General features: G+C 49.5%; 1 protein-coding gene across 3 annotated transcripts in view; it reads left to right on the top strand.

Moving 5' to 3' along the window:
• The window catches only part of ERI3 (ERI1 exoribonuclease family member 3), a 130509-nt gene that overhangs the window by 81550 nt on the left and 33976 nt on the right, over positions 1 to 14983 (top strand). For all 3 annotated transcript variants that reach the window (XR_001331363.2, XM_005521086.3, XM_014250903.2), the window contains exon 7: positions 11912 to 12011. Coding sequence is in view for 2 of the 3 variants with exons in the window: in XM_005521086.3 (XP_005521143.1) it covers positions 11912 to 12011 (100 nt within the window). In the remaining variant the exon portion in view is untranslated. The remainder of the gene's footprint in view (positions 1 to 11911; positions 12012 to 14983) is intronic.

Below are 14983 nucleotides of genomic sequence, written 5' to 3'. Positions count from 1 at the left end.
CTTTATTCTCTGCTTTCATAACCTCTCTCCAAATTGATTCTCTCAAGATGTGTTGCCCAGCCCCTCAGACCATCTCCTTATGTTTGTTCTTCCATTGAAATTGGGAAACCTCAATTTTGCCGCTGGTGCCCCAGCAGGCTGTGCTAGCTGGGCTGCTTGCCTGGTGTTTGCATCCATCACAGCTCTTAGAGGCGCCTCTGCTTTAACCTCCTCAGTCTTAACCCTGACCTGAGTCAATAATCATGAGGAAGAGCTGTTGCTTAGATGATCCAGTGTAAACTCTACCTTTGATTAGACAGGTATCATCCCTAGGCACTGGCACAGCAGCACCTTGTTAGCTTTCCTTGGTGTTCCTTTACTGTAGCCATGAGAGCCTCCAATGTGGGCAGGGGATGGGCTGCTGCCCTAGTAATCTTTATTGATCTTTTCCCTGATGTTTCACTCATTGTATTTCTTGCTTTTCTCTCGTTCTTCCAGCTGCCTGTCCTTTGAGCAGCTTTGCATCTTGTGGGAGTGCGGAGAAACTGTTTTTTTTCAATCCTTGCAGAGCAGCAGCACTCAGAGACTCCAACAGCTGTTAGATTGTTGCTCTGCAATGAAAACTTGGGTGTTGCTCCTGTGTGTTCGCTGTCTGGGAGGAGGAGGAGGTATGAAGGAGCAGGGCAGGTGTCTTTATGCCCCTCTGGTCTGTTGTGTACAGACCAGTTTATCTGCATTGTGCCAGAGGTGTTTTATAGAAGGTCATGTATCTGTCCCAAGACCTGACCTGGTGAACATGAAAATGGAAGGGATTGAAGGATGTGAGCTGAGGGAGAGGTGGTCCTGCAGGATCACTCTGATTTCTTTCCCATCCTCCAGGGTCTGGGTTTTCCAAACAGATTATGAAACTGAGATGTGAAAATGCTGGTGGTCACCCAGCATCCCTACCCTTGCTGCCACCTTGCAAGCACCTAAACTTGGCAAAGACAAGTAGTGGAAACCAGACAGTTGAACTGCCTTGTCTGGCACCTGCAGTGTGAATGGATGTGCAGTTGTACATCATCTCCCCTGTGTGTTTCTCTTGGTAACCTGTCTGTGGGTCTGTGCCCTCCATGGTCCCATCATCCCCATCTGGCATGTTTGTACACAGCAGCTGAACCATTGCCAGAGGCGTCCTTGCCAAAAATGTCCAGACTACCACATGCTGAAACATGCTCTGTGTGGTGCAAAGGAACAGTGTATCTGCTCTGGACAAATGGCTTTGTTTTGCACTGGAAAAACTGGAGTCAAAATGTCAAAGCAGTGTTTTGCACAGGAATAGATTGCTCCTTTCCAAAGGGCAACAGTTCTGTCACTGGCTTTTACTTTGTGGCTCCTAAGCAGAACTGTTCCCACACAATGAAACAAGCCAATATTTTGGCTTTTCCATCCTGGCTTAGGATGAAAGGTAATGTCTTTAGTCTTTCAGTGGGGTGGACGCAGTTTCCCAGCCTGTTACAGCAAGAGCACACTCCCTGCCAGGAGGCAAGGATGAGTCCCAGGGATGTGTTGCTTCTGCTTTCAGCACGTTTGATCCAGCCCGTCTCTTTCAAGGTGTGTGGAAATGAGCTACAATCTCATCATTCCTGTGGAGGCTTCTCGGAGGAGATAGCAGAAGGGTCACAGTGCCTCTGGAAATCTCCCTTCAGGTGATGTGCCGTCGCATTTCACAGCAGACAGACAGAATAACCTTTAGGGCATGGTAAGAGGCAGCGTTTTGAACTCTGAGCTGGGGAGCTCAGGAGCTCATTTCTCTGACACATCATCTGTGTCCCTGCCGGTTCCTGCATCCCCCTGAAATACCTTTGTCCTAATCCATCACTTCCTTAGCTAGAATTTTATTAAAAAAAAAAAAAAAGCTGGGCAGTTGGTCCCTTGTGTGCTGGCCACACAAAAGCTAGTCTCTTCTGCAGAAATGCACCCAGACCCTCTGCTGTAACCAATTTTGCCTTAATCTGAGCTGGTCTCAGTCTGTGTGGAGGAGGAGGGCTGCCCCACCAGGACAGCTCCTGGCAGCAGAATGGGTCTCGCCTCTCACCTTTCCTGCATTGCAGCCTTGGTTCGTGGTCCTGAGTTGGGTTTTTCCCCCAGATTTATCTTTGCAGTAGTGGGGAGATGAGCGGGCTGGAGCCAGGTGAGCTGGGGTATGTGCAGCCTGGCACAGGCTGCCCCTATGAACCAGGGGCTGGGAACACTGGGAGGAAATTGCTGGCTCTCCCTCCTCCCTGCTCTGGAGTAAATAATGGTACTTTTTATTTAGCTATTATTTCCCAGTGGCAGATATCTCCTTGGCTGTCTGTTTAACTGTCTTTATCTCACCCTCCTTCTCTGTTTGATATAGTTATAGATAAACAGATAGCTACCTTATTAAATAACATGTTTTAAGAGACCAGTGGTATGGTTAACATAATGCAGCAGCTGTTGATTTGTCTTTCACTGTTGGTTTGTTTTTTGGTTTTTTTTCTTAAGGAAATGCTTTAAATAAGGGATACTTCATCTATTAAAAAAAATACACTTGTAGCAGCTGCTAAGCCCATCCATAAGCCTGCTTTACGTTGTATTTGTGATGGGACTGACAGTGCATGGAGGAGCCTGATTATACACAATTCCATTTTAGCAAGCCCTGCGATGTAATTTCACAGGGCGATCAGTGTTTGAATGTAATAGCAGCCTGTGCTAAGGTGTCAGAATATTAAAGGCGCTAATGGAAAAGCTCCCTGGTACACAAGGGGGACAGCATTACAGGAGACGTCGCAGATGGCTGGGCACTAAACTAATGGGGCAGGATCCAAAAAGGGAAAAAAAACCTAGAGAAGGGAGAGCTCACGGGAGCACGGGCACCTGCTTCCCTCTCACACGGAAATTAAACAGCGAGCGAGGGAGAGGCGAGCGTGTGCGTGTGTAAAGATAGAAATTGAGGGGGGAAAATACCCCCACTTGAAAAGCTTGAAGGTTTTGACAGCAAGCCTGGTGCCAGCTTTGCTTGGGAAAAGCTTGGGGTTAGATTAAAGGGATATGTGGGGAGGTCTGAGCATCACAGCCATCACCTGGCCCTGGAAAAAGAGTGATGAATGGATACTGTTACCCGCCCTATTGTAATATGGCAAAACTGCTGCTCTCTTTGGTTGTTGTTCATCTCCAGTTAAATCCAAGGAGGGTGAGATGTATCCACCTTGCAGCTGCCCTGACAGCTCCGTTCTGCAGCAAGGTGCGTCTGCTAGGGCCACCATGCTTGTTTCCATCTTCATGCATACAGAGGCTGATGCTGGGTTTGATTACAGGGCAATGTCAACATTTTCCTGTTTTCCAGCACAGTTAGAGGCATCTTCTCCCTCCCTGTGAACCCTCAGTTTCCCCAGGAGCAGCCAGAATTGGACCGATCCATTCCTGTCTGTGTGGAGAGGCTTCTGTGCCTGTGGTGAATCATCCATGAACTGTGCTTGTGGGTTTTCCTTGGTATCATACCCAGCTTCCCGCTCTGCTGGCCACAAAGCTGCGGTAGGGAAAGGCTTAGTGCTGCTTTCCTGCTTGAATTGGCCCCACAGGGGCTGGAGTGGTTGGGGGATAGCACTGCAGGACGTGAGCCTGTCCTTCCAGGGCTGGAAGGGTAAATCAGCCACGTGTAGGTACTCCCTGGAAGCTGTCTGCCATGTCATCATGTGTCTCTGCCTTTCAGACATTAATCGGGAGCTGCCTGTGTATTTTACTGCTGGGAGCCAATTGCATACATCAGAATAAGCCAGCTTGGGTCTGTCACCCTGCAGTGCCACTAGGAATGCAGGGACACCATGAGAAGTCAGCCCTGCCACTTGTCCCAAACTGGGAAAGGGATGTGTCGCCCAGACCCTCTGGTCATGCTAGCAGCCCCCATCCTTGGGCTGCTTTCTTGGTGGTTTATGGCTCTGCTTGTTTCCTCTCCTGGGCCAGCACTGGCTTGTGCACACCGAGCTCCATTTCCCAACCCTCCAGGAACCCAGACCTGTAGTTTTGTTTTGCTTGTGACCAAACCCAGGGCTTTGACCCAGATCTCCACAGCATTAACCTGGTGTGTCCCCAGCCGCAGAGCACACAGCAGTCGAGAACATTTTATCCAGGATAATCCGTAGCCTGGGAGCAAGGCAAAGACTCTTCTTGTTCAAACACAGGGAAATGTGAAGCCTAAACCGCTTGGCACTTTGACACCCTGGAGTCAGGCACACCAGTGTGTTTCTATTGCAGCCTAAGCCAGGGCACATTCTAAACCTGCACAGCAGCAGGGACACCTTCCTGCTGCCTGATGGGACCACAGCATCCAAATGCACCCTGGAGAGGGGCTTTTGGTGCCTGTACGGTCCCTCCTGCCACTCCTGAAGTCCAGAGGAGTTTTAGCAGTGAATTTGTACAGCTGTGGCTGAATTGAGATATTGCCAGGACACAAGCAGGATGAGGCTAATCAGATGTGTCTGAATGGGGGGAATAGGCAAGGCAAGACGTCACAGCGTGCTTCAGTTTCCCTTTTGCAGAGTTCCTATGTACACAGCTCTGATGGCATGGGCTGCTTCTTTTAGTAAGGAGAAAGCACATACAGTTATGCTGCATCCTCTGCATCTTCTCTGACATCTTGGTGCCTTCCCTGAAGATTGACTTGTCCTCCTCCCATGGTCTGGGCCACCTTACCCTATGTAAAGCATTTCCTAAGGTGGGCAGACCCAGGCAGCTCCTGTGTGCCCAGCACTCACCTTTCAAAAAACAGATCATTCATCTTTTTATTTGTTTAATTTACTCTTTGGTGTGAGGCACAGTTGTTTCTGTTCTTACAAGCAGCTTTGCAAATGGACTGAAGTGGACACTAGCTGGGCTTGCCAAAGGCTCCCTGCATCCAGGACACAAGGGAAGCTGGCTGTGTGGCACTGATCTGTGAAAAGCCCTTGTGTGAAGAGGGCAGAGTACCAGACAAAGCCTCAGTGCCTTTTTAGCAATGTGAGAGGATTTTGTCCAGATCTCATCCTCTTACTTGCAGGAATTTCTAATTTTCCCTTACTTCCACCCAAGTGGGGCCAGACCCCATGCATGGTGTCCTATTTTTCAGTGTGTCAGCTGCTCTCCTTCCCCCACAGCTCTCAGAGGGTTTGGGCTCTGGAGAGTGACGTTCCCTGAGAAAGGGCACTGCTCACTTCTTCCTCACCGTCCTCCCATGTCCAAAACCCAGCCAAACCATGTCCTGCAGTGGCATTGCAGATATATTTGGCAAAAATGCTTTGTCACCCCCCAGTAATGATTGTCACAGATGTTTAATTCAAGGCTTAGGTTCACAGGTGCTACATTGGGCAAAAGTTGTTTTTGTGCACCCTGTACCACTCATGAGTGTTCTCAGTGCACAGAGAGAAACTAATTAAACATGAGTGGTGTTGATGCTGTACCTGGTCAGTCTGGTGGCCCCTCTTGCCACTGTGTTTGTAAAAATTAAATGCCTCTTATTAGTGGTGCAGCAGAAATCTCTAATATGCGTGGACAGAAAGGCAGGGATGGATGGAGTTGGTGTCAGGGCAGCAATTGCTTATCGTGCCTTATCTGGGAATATGAAACTGTATTGCATGACATCCAGAGGCAGGCTGAATAGATATGCCAATTCATCTCGAGCCCGGGCTTTGACAAGCTAGACTGCCCTTGTTGAAAGGCATCAGTCAAACAAGAGCTGCTGGCTGCTTTTCCCTTTTTTATACTTTCTCTCGCTCCTGCGCTCCCTCTCCCACTCTCGCCGCCTCCCCTCCCTCCACCTCTTTTTTCTAAGCTTTTTCCACACAAAATTGAAAAGCTTTGGAAATAATAATAATAAAAGCCCCCCAAACTAATACCGTTTTAAGTACACCCCCCTCCCTCCCCAAATGGGATTGATAAGGAACCCCAGTGTATGAAGGCATGTTTAGATAACATTGAGAATATTATAGCGAGTGAGAGAAAGTAGGGGGAAAAGCTTCCTGCCGCGTCTAAGCCGGGAAAGGCGACGGCACCCTGGCTAATACGAGTGTTTAATATTTGATGTGTTGGGATAAAGCAGGATCACCTTCGAATTGAATTGAGTGTCAGAATGAGAATCTATTACTGAAATTCTTGTGTGATTTGACAGCAAAGCAGACGATGTTATTCTTCACTAGTTACCGCAATCTTCTCCCCTACATCACTTAAATATTTTTTTCTTTGCTTGAGTAAACACACATTATCCCTTTTTTCCACCTCCCTTTCCTTTTTTCTCTACCTCTTTTATACTTATTTTTTTATTTATTTTTTTCTTAAATCAAACCTGCCTTTCACAGGGCTGATGGAGTAGATTGTTATTTCTTTATTTGTCCTATTAAATGGAATTCCTGATCATTTAATCCTGCTTTTGTAAGTGATTTAAAAATACTTGAAAAGCTGTGAATGTGGCAGCACTTCTGACTAAACTGCTTAAAAGGGACATGTTACACCTGGGTTTAGCTCCTGCCTCCTGACAGCCAGCGAGGAGTCCCAGGCTCTGTACCTCCATCCTGCCAGGCAAGCTTTCCTCTGCACCTTCCCTGTAACAGGGGAGTTCTGCTGTTGTCAGCTGGAGGTTGGCAAGCTGCTTATTTATTACCTGACTCTTCTTTAATTGCATTCAGCCCTGTTCAGGAGCCTCCTACTAAATGATTTGGTGATGGGGTCAATCCCTCAGTGGTGTTACATTTGCCTTGTATCGTGCTGGTAAATTTGCATGGCAAGAAATCCTAGCAAGAAATGTTCACGTCCCATTCCTGGACTGGCATGCAATTAAAATGGGAACACTCTGGAGCCTCCAGTATCCTGGGTGCTGTTCAAGGATGTCCTGCAAGACAGTCCCAGCCCCAAAACCTTACAGTCACTAAAAACATTTCAAACTATGTTTAAAAGCCCACTTAGTCATAGACATGACCTCTTTTTTCTTCCCACCATATCAGGTAATATAAAACCTTTACACCTTATTGTGGCAGCAGTGGAATAAGGGCAGTTATATGGGAAATGCTTATTTTGGGTGGGTGCAGTGCACAGTTGACATGACAGGAGGAGGAAGATGATTTTGCTGTTCTAAAGATATTTTCTCCATTGCAGAAGTGTCAGGGGGTTCACCTTCGATCAGCAGGCAGCTGTGCCCAGCCTGATCCTGGGAGAGCACAGCTGGTACCTGCTGCTTGCCCAAGCTAAGGGGAGCTGGCAGTTCTCACACTTTCCTTCTGTATATTTAAAACCATGTATTTTTCGTGTGTCTTTCTGAAATTCTTAATGGAGATTTTCAGCAAAACCCACCACTTTCCTTATTGCTTAGTACCTACCCTTCAGCATCTTCTCAGACTGCTTAAGCCCCTTTGCTCCTAGGACGATTTTTTCCAAAAGGAAATATTTTCTCCCTGCCTGAAAGTGTCTGTATTAATATTAAAATTACAATTAGCAGATGAAACATAGCATATAAAACCTCTTGGTAGGACATGTAAAATAAAATGACAGCGTTGCCCAGCTGGTCAGGGCAGAACACTCTGTGCCAGTCCTGGTGGTTCTTGCTGCTGTGGCTTGTGAACATGCTCATGCCAGTGCAAAGCACAAAGATCTACTTCCCTCCTGCCCTTCAGCTAAAGCATCCAGGGTGATGCAATTCCAGCAGCTCTAGTGGAGGGTAGAGGGACCAGGAGTTGGCAAGCAGGTTTCAGCATGGACACATGTGGAAAGAACAAGGCTGCCTCTGCCAACATCACTGCATTGTCCTAGCAGAGCTCTGGCATCTCTGTGAGGACCAGCTCTGTTCCTCCCTCTGCATGTGGGGAGGATTTGTAGGGCTCCCTTATTCTGACTTCTGAACAGGTGCCTGTTTATATGCTGTGGGGTGTTTAATTTTGCCTTAATGTGACTGCCGAACACCAGTTTTTGTGAAGTGTGCTGGGCACTTCCCCATAAATAAATGATGAAGCATTATTCAGTCTACTTAGATCAATACATCAGCTTGACAAGTTCCAGTTCTGGGAATTTTCTGCCCCCCTGGAACATCTTCTCTGCAGCTGTGCTGCTTATAATCCATGGTGTGCAGCCTAAACAAGCTCCAGAGAGCAGCACATCAGGACCCAACTGTGTTGGTGCTGTTGCCTTGCCGGCCCCGGCGTTGCTGGGGATGGGCGCTGATGTGCGCTGGGATCGCAGCATGGGCAGGTGAGCCAAACTCGGTGCCAAATTGCACAAGCAGCCACCACCATGGGATTGTCCAGCTTCACTGGCACAGCCTCTGTCCCAGCACAGGGGACCGTCTTTGTACCCCAGTGCTGTCAGAAATAGGACACAGAGCTCTTGTTTCAGGCTCTTTGCAATCTGAGGCAGATGTGTCATAGCTACTGGGAAGGTTTGTGACCTGATGCAACAGGAGGTTGGTTTCAGACCTTTTTTTGCTCTTTTATAAAGCCAGCCTCAGATGCTGTGATTCTGTGCATGCGTCATCTCCATGCCCCATGTTTTATCCCCACTTCTGGTTTTTGGATTTTCTGCAGGATATGTGGTGTGCAGGTTACCTAATGACCTACCTCCCCACACCAGCACTTGTTTAACAAGGTGTGGATTATCCCTGGTGCTTGCTCTATGCATAGAAACACAGTATGTTCCTAATCTCCTGCTGCTATTAGCTCACATTTATCACAGGAGTATCTGCTTACCTTTGATTCGAGATCCCTCCATCAGGGACCCAGGGCAGTATTTGTCTGTGAACTACTGTGTATGCCTATGGGATTGCGTAAGTAAATAAATATAATTAATAATCATCTGACTTTGGAGCAGCATTGGCAGGGAGGTAAATGTAGCCTTCATAGAATTACAAACAAAATCAGAAAAAAAGGAAAACCTTTCTAGGAGATGGTATGAATGAAAATAATTGTATTCAGGCTGCTTGAAAATTATTCTGTAAATATTGTTCAAGTGTTTTTTTAGCAGATCAGAAATACTGAGTTTCTCTCTAAATCAGAGTTTTGGTCAGAACCATTAAAAAATATATTTTTTTTAAAAATTCCTGCATTTTTATCAATTAAGATGCAGATAAAAATAAAAAAAACTTAGGATCCTGGCCTTGCTTCAGTGTCTGACCTAAAAAGGAGCAGTCCAGTCTCTGCAACACCAAGACTGAACCAGAGGGAGGGACAAAATAGTGCAATTTCCTCACAGAAGGGGTTTCTAGGTATTTTTTTTAAATCCTTTGGATTGCAAGCGAACCAGGGGCATCTCAGACTCTTCTTTTTTTGTTTTTTTTTGCCACAGGGATAAGCACTGAAGGGACAGGGGTCTGCACCACTGCTGGTGGCTGTGCAGTCAGAGCTGGCAGGAAAGTGGATGACATCAGTGTCCCAGCAGCTCCAGTGAGCCAGTGGCTACAGCCACCTCTGCAGGCTGGGTACCCCTGGTGTTGGGGAGCCACCGGCGCTTTCTGCCTCGCTTTAACAGTCAGAAGAAGAACTTTCCTGTTTAAAGATTAAACGTTGTCTTTAAATATTAAACAGCAAAGCTCCTTGCTCTTGATTGTGTGGCTGCTGCCAGCAGGCGGCTCAGAATTGCCACTTTTAATTAAAAAAACTTTATTTTCCAGTGCAGCCCAGCAGTTGCTCCTCCTCTTGGCCAGCGGTGGTTGACCTCTCCCCTGCCTTCATCCCTTCATCATCGCTGCTTGCACTTCCCTCTGCCTGCAGCGGTGATGGTCCCTGCCAGCCCCGGCGTGTGAGCAGCCTTGTCTGGGACTGATCAATGCCCCTGGCACTTCCTTCCAAAACCCCAGGAAAAACAATTAAAACCCGATCGATCCTGCAGGCAGCTTTGAATATGCATAAGTGCACACTTGACCTTCAGTGGTCAGGCCAACTTCCACCCCAGCTGCTTAGGTAGTTTGCTCAGGTATTGCAGCTGTACCGAATGACCTTGATCAGGAAAGCAGAATGCGATGCAGAGATGGGCCTGGTGCTGATCCAGGGGCTGGGGCACGAGCTGCCAGCTCCCTGCTGCTGCTGCAGAGCCAGGGGAGGCAGGCTGAGGTTGGCAAGTAGCACCCAGCTGCCAGGAGCTTTCCAAAGCTGTCCCTGTGGCTTTCCCGGGATCCGGCCAGTCTCCTGTTGTGCTCCCTCAGTTGCTTCTGGCCAGAGTCCAAGGGATGTCTGTGCTGGGAAGGCAGCCTGCCATATGGTAGCTCCCTGGGCAGAGACACCCCTGGTCCTTCCTCATCCAGGGATACCCCTTCCCCAGGGATGGCCCCACTGCTGTCGGTCCACTGGTGCTGAGCACGGGAGCCTTCCTGTGCTCTGCCTGGGTTTGCTCCGTGGGATGGAGCCCAGGAGAGGGAACACTTGGAATCACTTCTGCCACCCGGCAGCTGGGTGGCAGGGTCCCATCCTGCACCCCAACCTCTGGTTCCCCCCACCCCGTGGCTGGCTGGCCTGCATCCTGATCATGGCAGGGAACATACCAGAGCGTGTTTGTCAAAGGCAAAGGAAATCTCCCCGTTGTGTACACAAAGTGTAATTTCAGTGAATTATGCATAGACTTAATTAGGAGTTTTAATTGCTAATCATCTCCCAACAGGATTAGCAATGCTGTCTATTAATTATCTGTGGAGCCCTCTGTTTTGCTAAGGCAGGAGTAACAAAGCAGCATGAATGGCTACATGGGCCACTAATAAATTAAGTCCCCCAAGCCTCGTGGCTCCCAGGGGGCTGCCAGCAGAAGGGGCTGCGCAGGGGCTGGACCTGCCCGCTCTAGACACAGCAGCAGGTAGCAGGAAAGAGGGGCTGGCAGGAGGTACCAGTGGCAGGCAGGTGGCTGGTGGGGGACACCTCTCAGCGCTGGTCACCCAGTTCATCCCCATTCCTGCTGCAGAGCATCTCCCTGGCATTTGCAGCCTGCGGGGGGGTGTCGGCAATGCCCTGCCACACTGTGGCTGCGGTTAGCTATGATCCCCCGCTGCAGGAGGGAGATAGGGGCTGCTGGATTGACCTGATCTCATCTGGGGACAATGGCTCTCGTGGCAGCAAAGATAGTGCCAGCATGAGCGACGCTAAGCCCACACACCCTTCTTACTGCTCACAATGCGTTCTGAGCTTAATTCCTCAAGATGAAGAAGATATGTGGCTGTCAGGCTGTAATTACAGCCGTGCGTGTGACATGGAGGCCTGGCTGCTTTTATATTTGCATTGTCCAGTGGAGTTTTGTGCTGCTTAGGCTCCCAGCTGCCCTGCTCCTCCTGGAAGCCCTGCCAGGGATTGCCATGGGTATGAAATAGGCTCCCTCCAGCCAGGCTGCAGGCTGTGTGCAGTGGGGTGAGCAGTACTGGCTCCCACAAGGATTTGTCCCAGTGATGGAGAGCACTGAGGCAACTGGGGCTTGGGGGTGGAAAGGAAAGGAGCTGGGAGGGCTGTGCTTGCCAGAGAAGAAGGAGCCTGCTGGCCAGACCAGCCTGGGAATGAGCACCCCTGTCCAAACTCCCTGACTTCTCTTGGTGACCCTGTTAAGGCAGGAGTGGGTGAATGTTTTTGAAGCAACTAAGGACATAGAGGATGAGCTTATAGCCCCTGGCTTTCCCCCCCCAGCTCAGCATGGCAAATGTGGCCTTAAGTGATGCAAACCCCTCTGTCACAAGTGTTGGCATGTGTACAGGACACCACCAGAGGCTCTGAACACTTCTAAGGAGAATCAGGTGGGACAGAGCAGGGTTGGAGTGCTTCGTGTGGGCAATTCCAGAAGAGCTGCTGCAAGGGTGATGTGCGGGTCCACACTGAACACGGTGAACACAGACACACTGCAGCTCCTGAACACAGACCCACTCCAGCCTCAGGAGCAGTCAGACCTGGGCAAGTACAGATCATGCCTGCACATGGGCTATGTCTGACCCTCTGCTTCTCTCTTCCAGGCGTACAGCTTTGCCATGGGGAGTTGGCCAAAGAACGGGCTCTTAGACATGAACAAAGGACTGAACCTACAGCACATAGGGAGGCCTCACAGCGGGATAGGTGAGTGATACTGCCCTGTGCCATTTCCATCCCCACAGCTGCTGCTCCGGGTATGTGGGACATGCCTCAGCTCTAAGACATTGTCCAGTCTGGGGTGCCGAGAACAAGCCAAAGGGCTGCAGAGTCCCCAGCTGGTGGAAGGGATGAAGATGTGTCAGGGTAGAATGGGCATATGGATGACCTCTCTGTCCCTTGTACATGCCAGGGTGCCAGACATGCCTGCCTGTCCCACTGGCTGGGGAGCCACTTCCCTCCTAGATTGCTCTAGCAGTGCCTGGGTTAGGGCTGGATTTGGGCAGCACCAGGTATCTGGAGCACAGTGCAAGGGTCCCCAAGCTGGGTGGGATGCTCTCCCTGTTGGACCAATGCTCCAGTTGCTCTGGATGCTGCAGTTCTTGGAAAGGAGACTGTGCTGCGTTCCTTGGGAACTGGCTGGGAATACACTGCAGAGTGAAGATGCGTGATCCCGGCTGGAGAACTGAACCATCGTCCTCTTTGTTAACACGTATGATGAGTTTTGTGGTCCTGCAGCATGCTCCAAGATAAACTGATGAACAGTGCCCTGAGATAAACAGTGGTAGAGTTCCATGTATCCCACAGCTCCTCTGTACCAGGGATCAGAGTAGTATGAGGGACACCTGGCCCAGGACACTGAGGCCATATTTCTGCCTGCTGCTTAACACTGGGGATGTAGAGCTGGTACAGCAGGAGGTTGTGGTACAGGCAGGATCTCAGATTTACTGGGCTGTAGACCAGGCTGTGACTCAGGGCTGCATCGCTCTTGTCTGTCTTGTTTCTCTGTGGAGCAGTAGTTTACCTGTTAGACAGCAGTGGTCAGGTATTCTCTTGGCCTCACAGCCCTTCATTCACAGTGACTTTTGAGCATTAAAGTTTGCAAGGAGGTAAGATTTACTTGGAAAAGTCACTGGCTACCTGGGCCTTGAAGAGGCTGTTTAATATTGTTTCAAGTCTCTAACCATTAAACTCCCCAATCAATCCAAGTTAAGGAGATGAATTATTTAAAGCTCACCAGCTTTTAATTAGCAGGCTCCTTTTGAACTATGGATCTGGTTGCATTATTGACAGAGGTAACATTAAAATTTGCTTCCCTGCCTGGGAGCAGATTTGCCTGGATTGTATGCCATGTTGGGAGGATCACTGGGAGGAAGCAGGAGCTGCAAGAGATGTGTGTGCATGTCCTGCTCTGGGGACTTAGGCTTTTTCTGGGGCTTCCTGGTAGATGCAGAGTTGGTTTCTGCCTCATCATTCCTCATTTTCTTTGTGTGATGAGCTCTCTTGTTGCTGTCATCCCTTCCTCCAACAATGTCCTTGTTCTCTGGAGTATCATGTCTCCTGTTGGTTTCTGCCCCTTCATCTCAATGCTGTTGTCTTGCACAGATGTGACTCTGCTGCCTGACAGTTCAGGGATTTGCTGTTCATGTCCCTCCCCATTCCAGTCCTTTAGGAGAGTTTTGCCAAACTCCCTCTGTGGAGGAGCTCTCCTAGTACACAATGAGCCATGGGCTAATAGCCCATGGAAAGTGAGGCCCAGCATCCAAGCTCCCTTTCTTGCACTGCTCTATCCCAATGGCAAACCTGCCTTTCCCACACTGCTTGGAAGGGGTTTACATGGGTGCTGTGAAGGATGCCAGGCCAGCAGTGTGACAGTCTCCATCTCCTTGGTACCACCAGTGGTGCACACATGCCCTATGTGTTACAGCCTAATGGCTGTTCCATTTGGGCTGGCTCCAGAGCAGATCTGCCCTGGATGCCTGTAATACTCTGACTGCCTGCAGAGGTGGTAGCCGCTGGCACCATGTGCCTGGTGGCTTTACTACAGGCTGAGTACCCCAGAGTGAGCTGGAGTTGGAGAAAAGAACTCCTCCTCCCAGGCAGCTTGGCACCACCAGGCACAGCTGCTTTTAGGGCTGCTGGCTTCATGGCTTGTTGCCCCGTGTCCCTCTGGGAAAAGGCTTGGGGCAATGCTGGTGTCTAGTGACATGCCTTGCCTGGCATTTTTTTCAAAGAACCAGCTTCCTGGCTTTCTGGCCACTTCATTTCCTATCCTGGCCTAGGCATGGATTAGGTGCTGGTTCTAGTGACAGCCCAAGAGGTTCCCAAGCTGAGGAGGGACTGCTCACTGCAGAGGCAGCCTGGCTTGCTTGGATCCAGCATTGCTGCCTCATCCTGGAGACAGTTCAGTCCTCCCCAGCCAAGTTCTTCCATACTGGCCACTGGGACTGGGCACAGTCATCTCAATTGCTGATGGTCACCCTGCAGCCTGAACAGTCCTTACTTCTCTCTTCTTCATGCTTTTGACTGCACACGTGTCAGGCTTGGGAGGAGCCATCCATCCCTTTCCCTGCTCAGGGCTGCCCTTCCCTCTCTGACTGTAAGGAGCCCTGTTCCCAACACAGCCCTACTTCTCAGCCAAATAAAGGACTCCTAATCAAGGTCTGCTGCAGAAGGAAGTGGAGAACAGTGAAGACTACCAGTCTCTCACTGCCCAGAGTGAGACAAGGAGTTGGCTGTGGATCTGGGGATGGCCCCATGGTGTCTAGAGCTTCCCTTCTCTTTGTGCTCAGCCTTGGAGTGCAGCAGTGTTGAGGGAATGTTAGGGAGCTGAGAGGCGGCTTCCTGGGTCATCTAAGGGGGCATCAGCCTCTGATTTTCCTGGCCCCCATGGGTCACTAATGGCCAAAAAATCTGCAAACCAAAGAGGACTGAGAAGGGAGCAGCAAGAAGATTTGATAGCCAGAGTCACCAGTTTCACAGGTACCATACAATGTAAGAGTGTCTGTGCAGCTCCTTTCCTGGCAGTCCGGGGAGCTGTCCAGGGAGATGCAAACATTCCTGTGAAGCCTCGGCGTGCTTATGCAGGAATGCACAACACGGATGTTTCCCTTCAAATCTGACAGAAAAATTGCAGTGGATAGCCACTTGTTTTTGCAAACAATTTGCAAGGAATTTTG

This window comes from Pseudopodoces humilis, chromosome 10 (assembly GCF_049639895.1).
Source record: "Pseudopodoces humilis isolate 2021_Gansu_Grassland_sample_001 chromosome 10, ASM4963989v1, whole genome shotgun sequence".
NCBI classification, from domain to species: domain Eukaryota; kingdom Metazoa; phylum Chordata; class Aves; order Passeriformes; family Paridae; genus Pseudopodoces; species Pseudopodoces humilis.
This window is presented reverse-complemented; position numbering and strand designations above follow the sequence as displayed.